General features: G+C 41.6%; 1 protein-coding gene across 1 annotated transcript; it reads right to left on the reverse strand.

Annotated features, from left to right (window-relative positions):
- Window positions 1-7: 7 nt before the first annotated feature.
- per3 (period circadian clock 3) lies at window positions 8-17,138 on the reverse strand. The gene is made up of 22 exons (XM_077574283.1): window positions 17,003-17,138; window positions 10,588-10,982; window positions 10,283-10,443; window positions 10,084-10,202; window positions 9,615-9,813; window positions 8,077-8,128; window positions 7,801-7,949; window positions 7,563-7,641; window positions 7,368-7,474; window positions 7,146-7,302; window positions 6,939-7,047; window positions 6,703-6,831; window positions 6,510-6,618; window positions 6,293-6,404; window positions 6,064-6,203; window positions 5,812-5,976; window positions 4,731-4,982; window positions 3,784-4,649; window positions 3,492-3,684; window positions 2,916-3,102; window positions 1,330-1,480; window positions 8-1,249 (listed from the first exon to the last, which is right to left on the reverse strand). Exons 2-22 carry the CDS (start codon window positions 10,860-10,862, stop codon window positions 1,136-1,138), a joined length of 3,825 nt encoding a protein of 1,274 aa, XP_077430409.1. The 5' UTR covers window positions 10,863-10,982; window positions 17,003-17,138; the 3' UTR covers window positions 8-1,135.
- Between the last annotated feature and the right edge of the window lie 218 nt (window positions 17,139-17,356).

The following is a 17,356-nucleotide window of genomic DNA, read 5'->3' on the forward strand; positions in this document are numbered from 1 at the left end:
AAAAAGCTCAGACATCATAGTTCATTTATTCATTCCTTTGTGTCACAAACAGTCCCTGAATTCAAGACAAATGGCTTTTATACACTGAAGTTTTGTGTACATCTTTCCTACAAAAACATGATACTGTTATATATCATCTAAAATTGGTAAGAAAACCAGGTTGGTTTCGCAAATGGGCCGCTTTATGGAAGGAAGCAGAAGTCACACGCTTACTTACAGCAGCACATAACTAGCTACGACATTCAGAGTCGAGTGGAAACATACACACGCACGCGCACACGTACATAAGAAGGAATATGTCAGTCATCCCATGATCACATGTACTTAGTACAGTGAGTTTAGGAAAGGGCAGGACTTTTAGGGAAAGAGCATACGTGGGGCGCTAAAAATTCTCCTTGAAATGATCATCAAAGTGTATTTGCTGTTGTCGTGGAGTCCGCATAACTAACATCTCAACAACAGACAATCAACCGATGACACTCCAGCAGCAATTCATCCAATAAGATTAAAAGCATCATTTTACATAAAGCAGCACATGTCTTTGTATCCAGACAGCCATCTAAAACAATCTACCGTGTATCCGCCATTGTGTGACATCGTGTCACTGAAGGAGTTCATGTGTACAAAGTGTACACCAAGTGCTTCGTTTGTGTTAGGATTCACAAACCGGGGCAGCAATGTCTTTGTGCGCACAGTGCTCATGTTCAGGGGGTGTTAAAAATGAGACCCACTTCCTAAAATAGTTTTTCAGCCGGTATTCCATTGTCAGTGAAGAGTGTCCGTGTTTTCTGATACTTGGACCGGGCCGGTATGGTCTTTGTGCTGTCATACAGTCACATCTGACCTACAGGCAGAGTGTGACTGCACAGGGTTCATGTTCAGGGGGCATCTTGGAATGGGCATCAAGTAGCCGGAGGATATACTTTACACTACACGGTACAATAGTCATGGTCCCATGACAGCAGCCACTTGAGGCTGGCTGGGCGTTAATACCTGTAAATTGAAATGCCCATCTCTCTTGCCCCCTTTTACATATCAAGCTAGACTAGCGTGCAGAGAACGAATCCTCTGGCCTGACCAGACAAGATGCATGGTGGGAGTTGTCAAGGATGAATGGTTTTGGGGGTCACAGCTCTCAAGTGTCCACAATAGAGTGCGGCTCCAGGGCCTCCAGAGGGGACGAGCTGTCGGGGTCTGGGGGTGGAGGCGAACGGGCTGCTCCTGCACCGGCGGTGCAAGTCACACAACCCTGAGGGACATAGTCACGAGGATGTTTAGGTGAACAGTAGACATGAATGACGTGACATGAGCTCTTGTGCGCATTCCCACCTGAGTGTCAATCTCTTGTGGGATGGCGTGCTGCTGGATCCAGGGATGGACAAGTGCCAGCTCCTCTCGCTGATCTTGGTTGAACCAAGGTTGGAGGGGCTGAAGCACTCGCAGCTTCTCCCTGTCCTCAGCCAATACCTCACTCTGGTCCCTGCAGGAGGTAATGTATAAACTAAATACAAAGTGAACCTCCCAAAAACACAAGATGTTTTGGGTTGACAGACTTTCAAAATCAATGTGCATTTTACAGTTATTTTTAAATTAGTTTTCAAATCTTTAAATCTTTATTGTTTTGAGCTCCTCCTGCCAGTGGTGAAGCCCAGGGTATACGGCGTATATACTCACTTCCAAATAAATAAAATAATCCTTCAATAGTTTACACACTAACCTACATGATGTAGGTCAGTACCAAAAGAAAGATTAGAGTCTCTTCTTTCATCTGGGAAAAAAAGTACATTTCTATCTGTTTCCGTTTTGCAGCAATTAGCATTAGAATATAGCTAAGTTTCATCATTATTCACAAATCTATTTAGAAATGTGAGTAATTAGCTTTTTTTTGTCAACATGGCCCCTGGTTGATTCATTTTTGCTCTGCTGCCACCTGCTGGCCGTTTGTGTAATAACTACCATTTCTTCAACCGTTTTTTGCATCAAAGAATTCTGTATGCTCTAGCATTAAAAACGTATAAATACATATCTGGGACACTTATAACATTTAAAATAGAACATATTTATACGTTTTTGGGAGCAAATGAGTTAATATTGCGTTAGTGGAATATGAGTTAAGAAGCAAAATCCATTTTGTCACTTGCTGTCGAGTGAAAATGACATAACAGCTGCTCAAGTCTCAGGTAATAACCAATCACAGCTCAGCTTTTGAAAACAGGTGAGCTGTGATTGGTTGTTGCCTGAGTCCTGAGCAACTATGATGTCATCTTCAGTCAACAGCAAGTGGCAAAAAGGCCGCCTTCTGATAATGCTAGAAACGGCTGGAATTTGCTTCATAACTCATATTCTACAAACGTACTATTAATCAGAATGTCATGTTTAAACTAGTGAGGTCACATATAACACATTTTTGTCAAGAAATGTTTAAGGTTGACTTCCCCTTTAGTGTTTTTCTGTATTTGTATTCATTATTCATTAAATATTGTTTTACAACATTATTTATACTGTATGTTTGTCTCATGACAAATATATTTTACATTAATTCAGGCTGCTTGTGTTACCAGTTACTACAAACTGTTTTAAATCAAGTCATGATCATTTTATTATTGTGAGTAAGAACAAATGACAGATTTTTCTTACATGTCAGTGTTTCTAAACCAGAAAAATTTTCTGGACTACTAAAAAAACAAGGCCAACATTTAGAGTATACGCACTTCTCCAGGGACCACAACACACCACTGACTCCACCCCTACACACCTAGTTGAGTATATTTACGGTTTAAACTATTAATATATGTAATTGCAAACATTTTTACTTTTCACCATTTGTGGGGGGATCCCTATCCCTGTGAATATTTGTTCAAATCATCACCATCAACAGGAATGAAAAGGGTCGAGAACTTCTTGCATGTGTGTACCTCGCACGGATCTGGTACGTCATCATGACATGCTCCGACGTGTGCTGGATCTTGCTCCACAGGGAGCTCTCCGCCTGATTGTCGAAGCTGCGTTGGTGCTCTGCTGGTGCTTCCTGACTCTTGCGGGCTTTGCGTGATGTGTCGGAGGAATCGTTGCTGGCAAAGTATTTGCTGCTGTTGCTGCTGCCTGTTACCAAAGAGAAAATGGGAATCATTCATCTCTACCTGCAATCAGGAGCAAAGTTGTATGTATCTGCTCTATAGTGGAGTATTGACAGTGCCACTACTCAAGTCTTACAACCAAGTTAATTTGGCAAGACTTTGAATCAGAATTGAACCTAAACTGAAGTGATTGCGATCTAGAAAAGATTTTGGCTGCTCAATTGGTTAACTTTCCTGTATTTTTATTTTTTTTTATAATACAGTGGTTAAATTATATTTATGATGTCAGTCAGCCATAACTGTTTCAAAATTAGAGCAGTTTAAAAGTTCAATGAGTCATGGAGTCGGTTACGTTTGGTATTTCCACTATTTCTAAGAATGTATGAAGTAAAATCTTGTATTCAGGATTTATACCAGTGTGTGAGGTAGAGGTTCCATTGGAGCCGGATCCAGATCCAGATCCCAGTGATCCTCCGGACTCTCCTGATCCAGACCCCGAGGCATTGGAGCCAGTCCCTGACCGTGCATCTTCTTGCAGCAGGAGGTCGAGCAGCTCACTGGATGTGGATTGTGCATCATGGTTCCCAGAATTACTCGGGACATCACCCTGGGGAGGGGAAAATGTTCAGTTAGAACCTTGCACCAGAGCTGCATACTCGTCGGCAATCGTGTTAACCGTGATGAGAGAAATTTTTATTGCTATCACCTCATTGTCACCCTGCTCATGAAGGCTTTCTGCTAGGTTGTGTCCTGTGCTGCTCTGTCCTTCACTCGCTTTGGGCAGCTCCTCCTGCAGCAAGTTGAGCTGAAGTGGAGAGCTTGAGCGTGAGCTGGAGAATAATGCGCGCGGGCCTGCCGTCTCCTCTTCTTCCCCGACGGAAGAGCAGGCTCTGGGTGAGCCGATCAGGGGGCCAGGGAAGGTCTGAGCTTGGGGCACAGGCTGGGCTTGAAACTGGGGCTGCAGGAAGGGGGCAGCAGGGGCGAATCCTGCCATGGTGATGGGTGCCTGGGGCATCATGGAGGCAGTGGAGGGGGAGTAAATGGATGGATACCCAGACGTGAACGTTGGGTAGTTGGGAAGGATGACAGTCATGACTGGTGTTATGAAGGGACTTATATTCTGGGCTGGCACCATGGGCTGCATATTTTGAAAATTGGGGATATTCTGCAGATTCTGCATGTGTTCCATCTGTATATTTGGTATGCCCGGCAGGTTCTGGTTTTGCTGCATGAGGTGGAAGTTGTAGTTGAGCTGGGTCTGGTCAGGGGGCTGTACCACCATAGGAGGGGCTCCGGGTAGCTGTTGCAGTCTTGGCGGTTGTTCCGGGGCCGGTTGGGTTGCCAACATGGGAAAGAATGGGGCTTGAAGTGGAGATGTTTGACTGTAGGGCACTGCCATCTGCGGCTGAGAGGATTCTGAAGAGGGCCAAGAGGAGTTTGGGACCCGACGTGAAGGTCCGGGTGGAGAGGCATAGCTGTCTGATGAGTCCATGGGTTTGGGACGCCTAAGTCGGGGTTTTACTCTGCGAGTGCGGTTAAGCCCACCAACATTCATTGGACGTGGATATTCACCTGTTGCAAAATTACATTTTAATATGCGCAAAAGCTTTGTACTGTATATCATACAGTATATTCATGTTTGTGAATGCAAACCTCTGTGTTGTGAGTGAGCCATTGAGCTGTTGTCCAGCTGAAGATAGAAACTGTAAGGGCTCTGCAGAATGCGATTTTGGTATCGGTCCACATATTCTTGCTCCTCCTTCTGCGTGTGAGCTGAAAGCACCTCCTTGGTGAGACCAACAAACCTTCGCTCCTCAGCGGCAGGGCTTGGAGCAGGACGGACCAAGGCTGGAGCAGCATCGGCGGGCTCGCTGCCCATTGGCACATCTTCTAGGGCCGTAGCTTCTGTTGAAAAATTTTTAAAAGAAAAAGTCAACCCAAAAATTCTCTTTTCAATAATAATGTTATATGTGCCCGCACCGTTAAGCAGCAGAATCCACCCATTTCTATCCATTTCAGAGGGCGGCCCTTTTGCAACTTGCTGTTGACCGAAAATTGATTAGTCGTTACTTGACCCTTGAGCAACGGTAATGTAATTTTCAGTCGACAGCAAGTGGCAAAATGGCCGCCCCCTGAGACGGATAAAAACGGGCAGATTTTGCTGCTTAAAAGGGAGAGTTAACCCAAGAATTGTCTTTACTACAATATGGCAAGTGGCAAAATGGCTGACTGAAAATCACAGTTGCTCAAAGCCCAGTTAACAACCAATCACGGCTCACCTGTTTTCTGGGTTTGAGTCATGATTGGTCCCTACCAGAGCCTTGAGCAACTGTGATGTCATTTTCAGTCGACAGCAAGTGACAAAATGGCCACCCCCTGAGATGGATAAAAACGGGCGGATTTTGCTGCTTAACACCTATTTTACAAATGCAATATTAATCAGGATACCGTGTTTAGACTAGTTGGGCTGCATTTAAGAAGAACTGATGTTCCATAATTAATATCGGATTGAAGTTAAGTGAATCGAATCGGGAAAAATCGAATCAAATGAGGAAATTAGAATATGGACAAATGTTTTGAGAAACCTCTTAAAAATATAGAAAAGGACTGTGTCCTAGTATGTAAAGCATTCAAACGGATACAAGCAGACTAGGATAAGTTGGGTGTGGAAGAAATGGAGAGCCCTGACGGCTACACCATCGTTTGGATCAACTACAACGTGTACTGTACATGCCTGATTCAGGTTGGGGCACATGGACGATGGTGCTGCTGTACGAACACTGACTGGTGACAGAGACCACACTCATTGCCTTAATGGACATGGTGATGTCGGTTAGAGGAGCTCCAACAACAGCTGCTGTGCTAGGCCCGATCAACACCTCACTTTCCAACATTGCCACTGGACAGAGAGCACATTTCAGAAAAAAACTAAACAAGATAAAACAAAATTCAACTAACAGACTTCGAGACATGTAAGTGTTGATACCATCTGAGGCAGCTTGAGCTGTGTCATTGGCTCTGGCAGGCTTGTCATCTTCGGAGGTGGAGGACGAGGAAGAAGAAGTGGCTTGGGAATGAGAGTCACTTTTTCGTTTCAGAGCTGGCCCAGTACAGCTCTCCAAATATCTGTAGGACAGCGCCGAAGACACACAGTTGATAAAGAGATAAACAGTAATTTAGGCATTTAATAAAGATGACACAAGAACCACACAAACCTAATAATGTTGTCCACACAGTTGATCTGCTGGTAGGAGGGAATGTGTGTTTGTTTCCTGCTTTCTTCACGATCCCCCACCTCAGGATTGGATGCTACCGGAAGCAAGTGTGCTATGGGACGAGAACATCATTTCAACCAACATTCAAAAAAATAAAATAAAAACACACTTATTAGGAATAAAGATGTTGCGCTTTGCATTTGTCAGTTTGCGCTACCTGGGGCGGGTTTACTGAGAAGAGCAATTTTGTGACTGGTATCAAAATAGGCCTGCTTTCCCCAACTCCTGACTCTATTCACATCTGCACAGATTTGCTGAAGAGTCATCTGGTAGGACACAAAGACACAATGTCATTCACTGTGGCTGCAGCGTTGATACTTCACAGAAAATGTGATAATTATGTGACTTACAGGTTCCCGGTGCGAGTCCTCCCACACATTGCCATTGCTGTCACTCGAAGAAGCTACGCTGATGTGATGCTCGTGAGAACCGTTACTTCCATAACTTCCATAACCACTGGAACCGTTGTTATGGACAGGCTGGGGGGGTAGAAAGGCTCATTAATGAAAGTGAGCAAAAACCCTGATTCGATTTTATTTTAGCGAGCAGTATAATGAACTCCAATACGTAGATGAATAGTAATCACCTGCAAAAAGAGCTTATAGATCTTTGCTTGCAAGTCCTTAATTTCTTCATGGGTCACAGTCAAATCCACTTTACTCGGAGCAGCAAATACATCCTCATTTAGAGGAGTCCTACCCAAAAGGCAAACAAGCAAAACCGTTTTTTTCACAAATGTATTCGTCTACCTGAGAACACTGCGTGATTGCGAACATATTTTGTTACTCCTTACGTTCTGACTTTATGGCGTCCTATGATGAACGCCACTTTGCGGCTCCAAGGGTTGATGAAGCTGGACCAGCTGGTGTCCAACGTGATGTAGTCTCCGTTCTGACAGCGCAATCGGACCGGCGAGTGTTCAAACGGTGGCTGACCCGCATACTTCAACACTATAAAAAACAAAACAAAAATAAGTTGAAGTCGTCTAGGAATCGTCACGCAAATCAAACCGTACCCTTTCGGTGCATCGACAGCAAGAGGCCACGGTCTTCGCGATGAATGCTGGTTAACAAGGATGTGCCAATTAGATCTTGAGGGAGGTATCCTAGCAGTGGTGCAGCCCTGTGGGAGGTCACCAAATGAGTTGCATTAACTTGATGTTTAAATGGTCAAGTGAATTCCCAACTTTCACACGTGAATGGGTAATGACCTGTCGTCCACTTCGAGGAATACACAGCCAGGTGAATGGGTAGTGGTGAAGATGCGTTTGTCCATGGGGATTCGAGGTGCTGGGGGAGTAAATAACACACCACTTGCGTGACACTCTTGAAGCAAATTAGGGCTAGCTACTAGCTACCATCATTTATTCAAACATCAAACAGAAAATTAAACATCTACCAACATGTACATTTGAATAGTGCATCAGGTGCTAATGATTACAACATTACCCTCATATCCTGAAATGATGCGCTCGGCCAGTGCCAAGCAGCACAGCTCCTCCTTCAACCCGCTGCTCCCCGTTCCCTGCACTTTCAGCAGGTAAGGTGTGACGCGAAACGGGTTGTAGCGCATCTCCCCCTCACGATCCTTGCCACCTCTGAAACAGATGGGAAACTTCTGTCATGTAAAAGTCACCACATAAAAAAAAATACAGAATTGCAGTTTAAGAAATTTTCTACTAAAGCTTTGTTTTCTAAATCACAGATAGCAACATAAACGCTGACCTGATTCTGCAGAAGAAAGACTTCACTTGGGCAGAGTCAAATAGAACCCCCGCTGTGGAGGCAGCCACAAAGAAATGACATTTATTTTCCACTTGTCATTGAGTAAGATACATGCAATCCAGTACAACCACCTTACAGTACAAAAGAAAACATATGTAAGAGTGAAACACTTTCCATTTGGCAAACAACTAGGAGAGTTACACAATCTTGTGAACCTCACTATTTATTCTACTCAGCAACTGCTTTGAGTCTAAATTCAACACATTTCAACAGAGCGAGCTCGAGGTGACTTCTCAAATTAAGCTAATGACTGGCATTTATAACCCTTTTTGCGTTTCGGGTAGAACGTTTTGTTTTTATTTACGACCACTACTTCCTTGTTGCTTTATGTGACTGAGAGCCAAAACAATTAAAAATATTAAGGTCAACATGAATGTTAATCAAATAAATGTCTCCAAGTACAAACGCATTTAATCTGTTCCGACCAGCTCTTCATCATTATGATTTTACAGACTGGTAATACCGGTCAAAATGTCTCTCTTAACAGCCAATGCCAACATGCGTTTACTCATTCTTTTCGTTAAAACTCTTCCTGGTTCATGGAGGATGACTTAAGATGTTTGGACAGGATGTCAGTTTATTTTGGACACCGTACAATTTCATTCACGCCATATTGAACAAACAGCAGAGTCTAAACATGGTATACTGAAATTTATGATTCATAGTGTGTTTCTGGAATAGGAGTTTAACAGCAAAATCCACCCGTTTTTATCCATCTCAGAGGGCGGCCATTTTGCCATTTGATGTCGACTAAAGATGACATCACAGTTGCTTAGGGCTCAGGTAACGGCCAATCGCAGCTCACCTGTTTCCTGAAGCTGAACAGTGATTAGTTGTTACCTGAGCCCAGAACAACTGTGCTGTCATTTTTAGTTGACAGCAAGTGGCAAAATGGCCGCCCCCTGAGATGTACAAAAACAGGTGCATTATTGCTGTTTAAAGGAGAAATCAACCCCCCCAAATTTTCTTGATATGTTCTAGGCAACTATGTAGTCGAAATGCGGTATTCTGCTTAATATTGTGCAGCAAAATCCAGCTGTTTTTTTTTTTAAAATCAATATCAGAAGGCAACCATTTTGCCACTTGTTGTCCAGTGAAAATGACATCTCAGTTGCTCGGGTCTCAGTTAACGACCGATCACAGCTCAGCTTCATAAAACAGGTGAGCTGTGATTGGTCGTTGCCTGAGCCTTGCGCAACTGTGATGTCATCTTCAATCGACAGCAAGTGGCAAAATGGCCGCCCCCTGAGATGGATTGTGCGATATTAATCAGAATGCTGTTTAGACTAATGGGGGGAGAGAGACAACACATTACTGTGAAGAACATTTTAAGATTGTCTTCTACTTTAATTAATGGGTCATTCTGTTGTCCATGTTTTACCTTGCGATACCGCTTGTCTTGGTGCATTTGTGTTTGGTGGAAGTACCAGTAATAATAATAATATATATTTTTTAAACTATAACTGTCACAAGCACACCTGTGTGCGAGTTGGTCCAGGGCGGGAGATGCGGCTGTGCCGTATGGGAGTAGAAGACGTTCACATCCTGATGGAATAGCAACTCCACGAACTTGGCTGACTCGAGGAACTTCCTCTTGCAGCACAGGATGCTGGGCGCCTGCTCGGACGCATGCAGAACGCGGCCGCTCGAGAGGGAGAAGACCACCACGAAGGAGTCCTACACAGGGGTACAGAGGCGCACGCACACACGCAAGCCAAGTCACGCACACACAAAGGCAGTAAACACATATACACTCACACACCACCCAGGTGTAAGGCAAATAAATATAAGGGACACATGCAAATGTGTGCTTATGTGTTTGCAGCATGTGCGCAGCTATGATGATATTCTCAATTTAGCATCGACTTACAAAAAATGGTCTATTGTGTAGAGTGCAAATTGCGGTGAGAATGATGAGAAATGAGTGGCAAGTGTTGGCATGTGTACCGTGTTCTTAAGGGTGTGTTCCGAGGTGACTCTTTCCAGCTCTTCACGAGTACAAACGGTGGCATTGTTCTTCTCATCCTGGCCATTTCGCATCAGCAATTTGTAATACTCGCTGTTGGCTGCAGAAAACAGCATACCCAACTTAAAAAGACTTTTCCTCGGATTGTCAATCAAGAGTTTTCGTTAAGCAACGGGCTACCTTGCACTTGCTTGACACATTTGAGGGCATAGTGCAAGGCCTCTACAGTGCTGGCTTTACTGCGGCTACGTTTGTCAGATGGAAGCCTCTTCTTCATCTCAGCTACTGTGTTCATCATCGCTTTGTGGACCTGACCTTTACTCCCATCTGCATTCACACTGCTGCGGAGACACATGAGCGGGAGGCGGGGTTAAGAAGCGTCTCAGATCATTCCCATGTTTATAACAATCACTGGAAGGATGTCAATGTGCTCATAAAGTATTGAGTCTTTTAAATTAAATTAGATTCTGTCATTGTTATAATACCTCTTTGTGGAGGCCGAGGTGGACCCTGTGGCGCTTCCAGTGCTGTGATTGTCTGGGGAGGAGCGGTCGTGCGACCCACTAGTCATGTCCTCGTCTTCCTGTCCCACCTCTCCACACACGTGAACCCTGACACTCGCAGATTGAGCCCGTCGGACCTGCTGCCCCGATGACATCCCGTCTTCCCTGCCACCTCCTCCTGTTGCCGATGGTATCAAGGGCTCCTCTCCATCTGGGCCTCGGTCTCCAGCGGGCATCTCTTCGCTTTGGTCGCACATCAGTGGTAATTCCGCCAATCACCTTGGTCAGTGGTGGTTTTCATACGATCAACAACAGGAAGTGGTTCCATGAAGTCCTTTAATTCGTGTGGAATGCGGAAAGGTTGTTTGTCTTCAGCACTGCAGATTTGGAGGATACAAATTCATTTTCAGAGCAGGTCATCACATGGATTTAATTGGTGGTGAGCAACGACTTATGGGACACCCTATGGGACCAGTGTGTGTACTGAGTATGGCTGTGATGATGCAATATATTGTGCTAACGAGAAACATAAGTCCTTTCAAACTTTTCCAGTGGAATCGGCAGCACCGGGAAGTCAAGTGCAAAGCCTGCTATATTAAAGTGAGTCAGGTAGCAATCGGTCACTTTTGTACAGAGTAGAGATAGACTGATACCGATGCTGATTTTTTGTAGTCAAGTCTGATATTCAATTTCAGTTAAAAAAATTTTTTAAAAAAGGGATTGGATATTGGCGTCAATTTATTTAAAACACAAATGCAAATCTTGACTTTATTGTAATGTCTCAAAGAGTTATTGCTTATTGAACAGTTTATCAGACTTTTCAAAATTCAAAAGTTTTTTTTTTTTAGCCTTAGACAATAGACCATTTTAATTGTTTTTTTTTTAAAAATGTTCAGGGAGCTCCCAAGGTTATCAGTATGTCTTGAAAAGTTAAATGGAGACTTAAACAAGTTTCTACAGTCAATATTTTTTTCAAAATTTTAAAAATACCTGAAATCTTAAACTTCCGCATTTATTAGTTTTAATGTTAAACAAAAACAAAATGTTCAGAAGGATCTTAGGGTCAGTTGCATCTCTTGTAAAGTTAACTGAAAACTTAAATAAACAGTTCCCTAAGATTAAAATGGTTTTAGCTTGACCTTTTATCAGCCATCAGATTTTGAAAAAAAGGGTGACACCGATTTGTCAAAATGCCCAATATCGGCGCCGATAATTGGCCTGTTTATCCCTAGTACAGAGCAAGAGAGAGCCACGATAGCACCCCTGTAGCATTAATCAGAAAGAGGAGACCAGTTACTCAATCAGAAACAGTAAAATAAAAAAATAAAAAATAAACCTTCTCGCTTGCTGTCACTAATGAAGCAATTGTTGACAACAAAACTAAGTTTGTCACATGAGCAATGAAAAAGTGCCCGTTTCTGACAAAACAGGGCTGCACATTATATAGAAAAAATATAGATATCGCAATATTTGCCCATGCAATATGCATATCGCAAATATGTGCAATAAGTTTCATATTTAGTTCAATGCTTTTATCTGAATTTGACCAGTCATATATAAACTAAAATGTGCACTCCATCCACCCCTTTCCCGTAATTACAATTAATTAACTAAGAATACATTGAGTTTTCTTATTTTGCCGCATGAAAATATTTAATTCTTTCATTAGATAATAAAAATGTCATTTCTTTAGGTACATGTTAAATGTCGCAATAATATCGATATCGCTATATTCAGCAACTATATTGCATATCGCATGTTTTTCCAATATCGTGCAGCCCTACTTCCAAGGATGGAACTCTTTGCAAAGGATGTTACAGGAAAGCTTCTGAAAAATCTGGCAAAAGCACAATTTATGCCCATTTCTGTAGACAAAAAAGTATAATGTTAAAATCCAGGTCATTTCTTTGTCTATTCTACTCCCTTCATCTTTTAGTCTGTGTGGGAGTCTGTCTGTAGTCTGATATGTGTGGTGATTCTTTAAAAGTAGATCACCTGGGAGGCATGTGAAATGCCAAAGATAAAAGGACTAAAAGTTCAAGTAAAAATTGAACCCACCACCAAAATGAAATGAAAATGCTGAGTGGCTAGTAACTTTGAGAATCCACAAGCCACAGTGGCTGGTGTGCAAAAAATGTCATGCCAATCAAGCCCTGCAGCTCCATGAAACTATACTGTAAAGTGTGATTTAGAAAAATATGTTACATTAACAACACAAACGACAAGGGAATGCAATAGAACTTGACACTTGGAAAGGTTTCCTTGCGTTTTTTGTAAATGTGGGCAATTATGTCTTAATTACTACATTGTACTTTCAAGCTTCATTGACGACTGTTAGGACAACAATTCTGGCACATTCAACTCACAATTGTGAATACCGGTACATCAGGATCCAACTGGATACAAGTGTCGTTCATAAAAAGCAACAAAAGAGCCATCAAATACAATGGAATTCTCAATAAGTCACAAACAAATGTGGATATATGGCACATGTATGACACCACTCGGCACCACTATTGTGGGATTTGCACGCGCATGAGACCAGCGTATCCCTAGAAACGCCAACATCACAAAACACAATCAGTTCATAAAGTCTACTCATTTTTAAAAGTTATCAATGTAATAAACAATGAAACTACAAGAATGTCCAGTTGATATAAAAAGTCTACACAGCCCTGTTCAAATGCCAGGTTTTTGTGATGTAAAAAAAAAAAAAAGGGAAAAAAAGGAGACCAAACAAATCACCTCAAAACTTTCCCATTTTTGATGTGACCTATAAACTTATAACTCAATTGAAAAAAATTTTTTTTTTGAGAGGGGAGATAAACATAAATAACTGTGGCTACCATTTTATAACTGGGGACAAATTCAACGAATCTGTGTTCAGAATTAACCAATCACATTCAAACTAATGTTAAATGGGAGGCAGCACACACCTGCTACCATTGAGAGAGTCTCTAAATTAACCCCAAATATAGTTCAGATGTTCTAGTCTGCTTTTTCTGACATTTTTGTGGTCGCATCTTATAGCACAAGCCATTGTGCACAGAGCGCTTCTACGGGTTCACAGGGATCTCATTGTTCAAATGTAACAAACCGCTGGGGTCAAGCCGAAACCTCGTTACGTCACATTTTGGCAAATATCAAGTATTTTTCAAAAATCTATACTTGGTCAGCCCACATAAATTATTGACCAATCTAAAGCGTTGAAAACAACTTTCTCTCTTTGATGATTGCAATGTTAACGACTAAACAAACATCCTGTTTTGGGGGTCTCCTGAAAAGTGCCGATTTTGGAGGTACAAGGCTTTGGCTTGACGCCAGAGAAATATTTTTAGAACTGTGTATTCTATTGATTATCTCATTGATTAATCTGGTTTAATTATTATCAATTTTTTGGTTACTAAACAACAATACCAATTTATGCATAAAATAAATGACAACCCTTTAAAATGGACTGAGCAACTATTTTTTTATTCTGAAAATAAAATAAAATCAACATAACACCAACCCATGGTTTTAATGTTTTTCAGTAGGGCCGTCACTCACGATTGAATATTTTCAAAAGTGAAAAAAATTAGGTATTTTGAACGGCAGAGCCAGAGTTGAAACTTGAATTAGAATGAACAGTGGGGTGAAGTGAAGGTGTGCACAGAAGATGTCCTTGAACCTGCAATATTTGGTCACAAATGGATGTGCCACACTGATAAATTTCTACCCCCAAAAACTGAGTGATGTAATAAATCTAAAAAAAAAAAATGCTGCAACAAAATGTTATTTGAGTGTTAACATATATATGCAACCAGGTAACTCAAAAGTTATCCCCATTATTTTTTCCCCGTTTGTTTTTCAATTGAGGTGTACGGGTTATAGGTCACATTAAAGGTGGAAAAACTTTAAGAAATGATTTACCTGGTTTGCACTTATTTACATCCCAAAAACCTGGCCTTTGGACAGGGGATTGCAGACTTGTTAGATCCACTGCACACTGAAAAGCTCAAGCGGCAAGCTAGTGAAAATATCCTGCATAGTCTCTGCAGGATTACATAATCAGGGAGCTCAGTTTGGGAGCGGAAGACATCTTGAGATATTGGAACCCTGCTGTTTAAAACAACTTTTTTTTGTGGTGCAGGGTGGTATGAGGAGACCTTGAGGACTAAAGCGGACATGATAAAACAACACTTAAGTCTTACCTCTTCAACAAAACCACCTGTTTATATACGGGTGCTTAACAATTAATCATAAAAATAAAACTATGACAACCACAAAATGGCGTTATAGAAGTCCACCATACCTATTGGCATAGCCAATGTAGGATTTATGAATCACATGACACTGTTCTTTGGCTGCCTTTCTACTCACAAGTCTTTTGATAACCCATACTTAAGTGATTATCTTAACATTAATTACACACATTTAAGTCACACTTTTTTCATAGTTTGGCTTGTTCTGTGATTTATAGCATTTACATTCCGTAATCAGTGGTTGGCTAACACTTTTAGTGCATTACCGCCACCTTCGCCACCGGCGGTAATGGACCAAAAGTATTTGCCATCCACCAAAATAAAGTAGTAGTAGTAGTAGTAGTAGACATGCATGATGCAATAACACTGTATTTAAAACACCAAAACAAAGTACAAGAAGAAATGCAAGAAGAAGTAAAAGTAGTCATGGCAACTGATGTGTGATGTATCGCTAGGTTAGCATGAGGCTTCCGCCACGATAATGATTTACAGAACTAAAAAGGAGCAATAACACTTTGGCAACAATGCAATACAGAATTGTAAGCCATTTTAAACTAAAAACAATAGTAGTGGTTAGAAGCAGACGTTTTAAAAAAACAACCGGAACTTGTTTGCTGCAGTCAATGTGTTTGAAAAATTAGTGAGCCCCCCCCTGAGTGTGTGTTTTCGGGGATGCAGAGCGCACCCACCACAACGTTAATTTCCAGAAGCAGCCTATGTTATAAACCAATCAAGCAGCCTATGTTATAAACCAATCAAGCAGCCTAAGTTATAAACCAATCAGCAGCTCATGCTTGAACTGTTTTCATCTGTACTGCCTGACGCACTGAGCTCCAGCATTTCTTTTTTGGGACACTCTAAATAACCGAATGGTAGATTTGAACATCGGACAGAATTTTCGAACACACCCACAAATCAGATTAGGGAACAGGGATTTTTGGGTGCAAGTCCGAGCTTTACTGTTCTTGGTCTGGGATTTTGTAAAATAAATTACCCCCAAAATTGGTTTTTTTATACTCTGCAGTGACTTCTATATGCATTTAAAAAAATAAAATAAAGATCTCAAAACTTTTTTTGGGGGGGGGGGGGGTGTCAAGAGGGGTGAAAAATGCCCCCTAAAAATGGGCTAGATACGCCTATGGTTGACAGCAGATCTAAATTGCCGTGGTCGTGAGAGCTTCCTCTTGGCATCGTGTGAGCTGTTATTTTATACTCGTCATTAAATTGGCCACTTGTGCTCAAAATTTTGTTGTTCATTAGTTTGACATGGTGCTAAATTAGAAGAATTCTGACATAGTCTGACGCAAGATCGTTAAGCACATTCAAGCATGTCTCTTGAGGCCTTGCAATGTATATAAAATGTAACGATGGAGTCAACAGACTTAAGCCAAAGTTACAAGAAAAAGCAACAAAATTCATAATTGTGAAAATTGCAACCCGTTTACCTGAACAGTGTAAACCTGCTTTTAAAAAACAAAACAGCAGACTGCACTTGAGGCTGACTCAATAATCCTGACCGCCTCTTGAAAGTTTAAAGCCCCTTTGCCACATTAAACCGGACAACCTTTAAATTTTTTTTTAAACAACTTGCATTTACTAGTTAACTAGCAATTATATTTTAATTAGATTTGTTTATTTACACCCCAACATACATACAGCATTACATTTTCACGAGATGTTATTACAACAAAACAAAGCGCTTGAAAGCCTATTAAAATCCCATAAATTTGAAAAACGTGACATCGTGGGGAACGTCAGATGAGTTTTTTGTCCACTCCGGTCGTCTGGATTATTTAAAATGCAGTCGCCAATGCACTCAAATAATATATTAGAGTTAAGTTGAGATGGTTTAAAAGTAACCGCTTGCTTCAGCTCGCTGCGTTCTGGCAGACATGTTACAACGTTAGCTACTTATTGGCTTCACACCGAAGACAATCGACGGCCGGCGCAAGAACGCGCTCGATTTAATTAAAATAATTACTATGATTCCCGAGGATAGAAAGTTATCTTATATAAAATGCTGGTCACCAGACAAATATTACTTTCAGGATTTACTTCCTTATTTGTGTGGGGTAAGTGGACGAGAGGGCTAGCTAGCTAAACCCAGTAACAATTGCCAAAAACATAGCAAAATGTTTTGTTAAATATTTTACCTTTTACACCTCACGCGTTCCTCCACTTGAATGTATTTTTCCGTGTCGTAATTAACCTATTTTTGGTGAGATCTCAGGCACAAACCTAAATCGCCAACTCGCCTAGTATTCGCGTGCGCTTGACACATTTGTGCAACGTGAGTCTGGTTGCGAATTGCCCCGCCCAGTACACAATGATTGGACAATAAATTTGCATGTGCTCTTTGAATGGCTGATACATCATTTGTGGGCGTGTATCCAGAATTGATTTGTCAAACGGCAGTGGTGGTTCACGTGGACCTCCATGTTACGCAACAGAGGAAAAACAAGTACTGTACAGTGAAAACTGCGCATGCGCATAACCACAGTCCTTTT

Source organism: Vanacampus margaritifer, chromosome 8, assembly GCF_051991255.1.
Source record: "Vanacampus margaritifer isolate UIUO_Vmar chromosome 8, RoL_Vmar_1.0, whole genome shotgun sequence".
In the NCBI taxonomy this organism is placed as follows: domain Eukaryota; kingdom Metazoa; phylum Chordata; class Actinopteri; order Syngnathiformes; family Syngnathidae; genus Vanacampus; species Vanacampus margaritifer.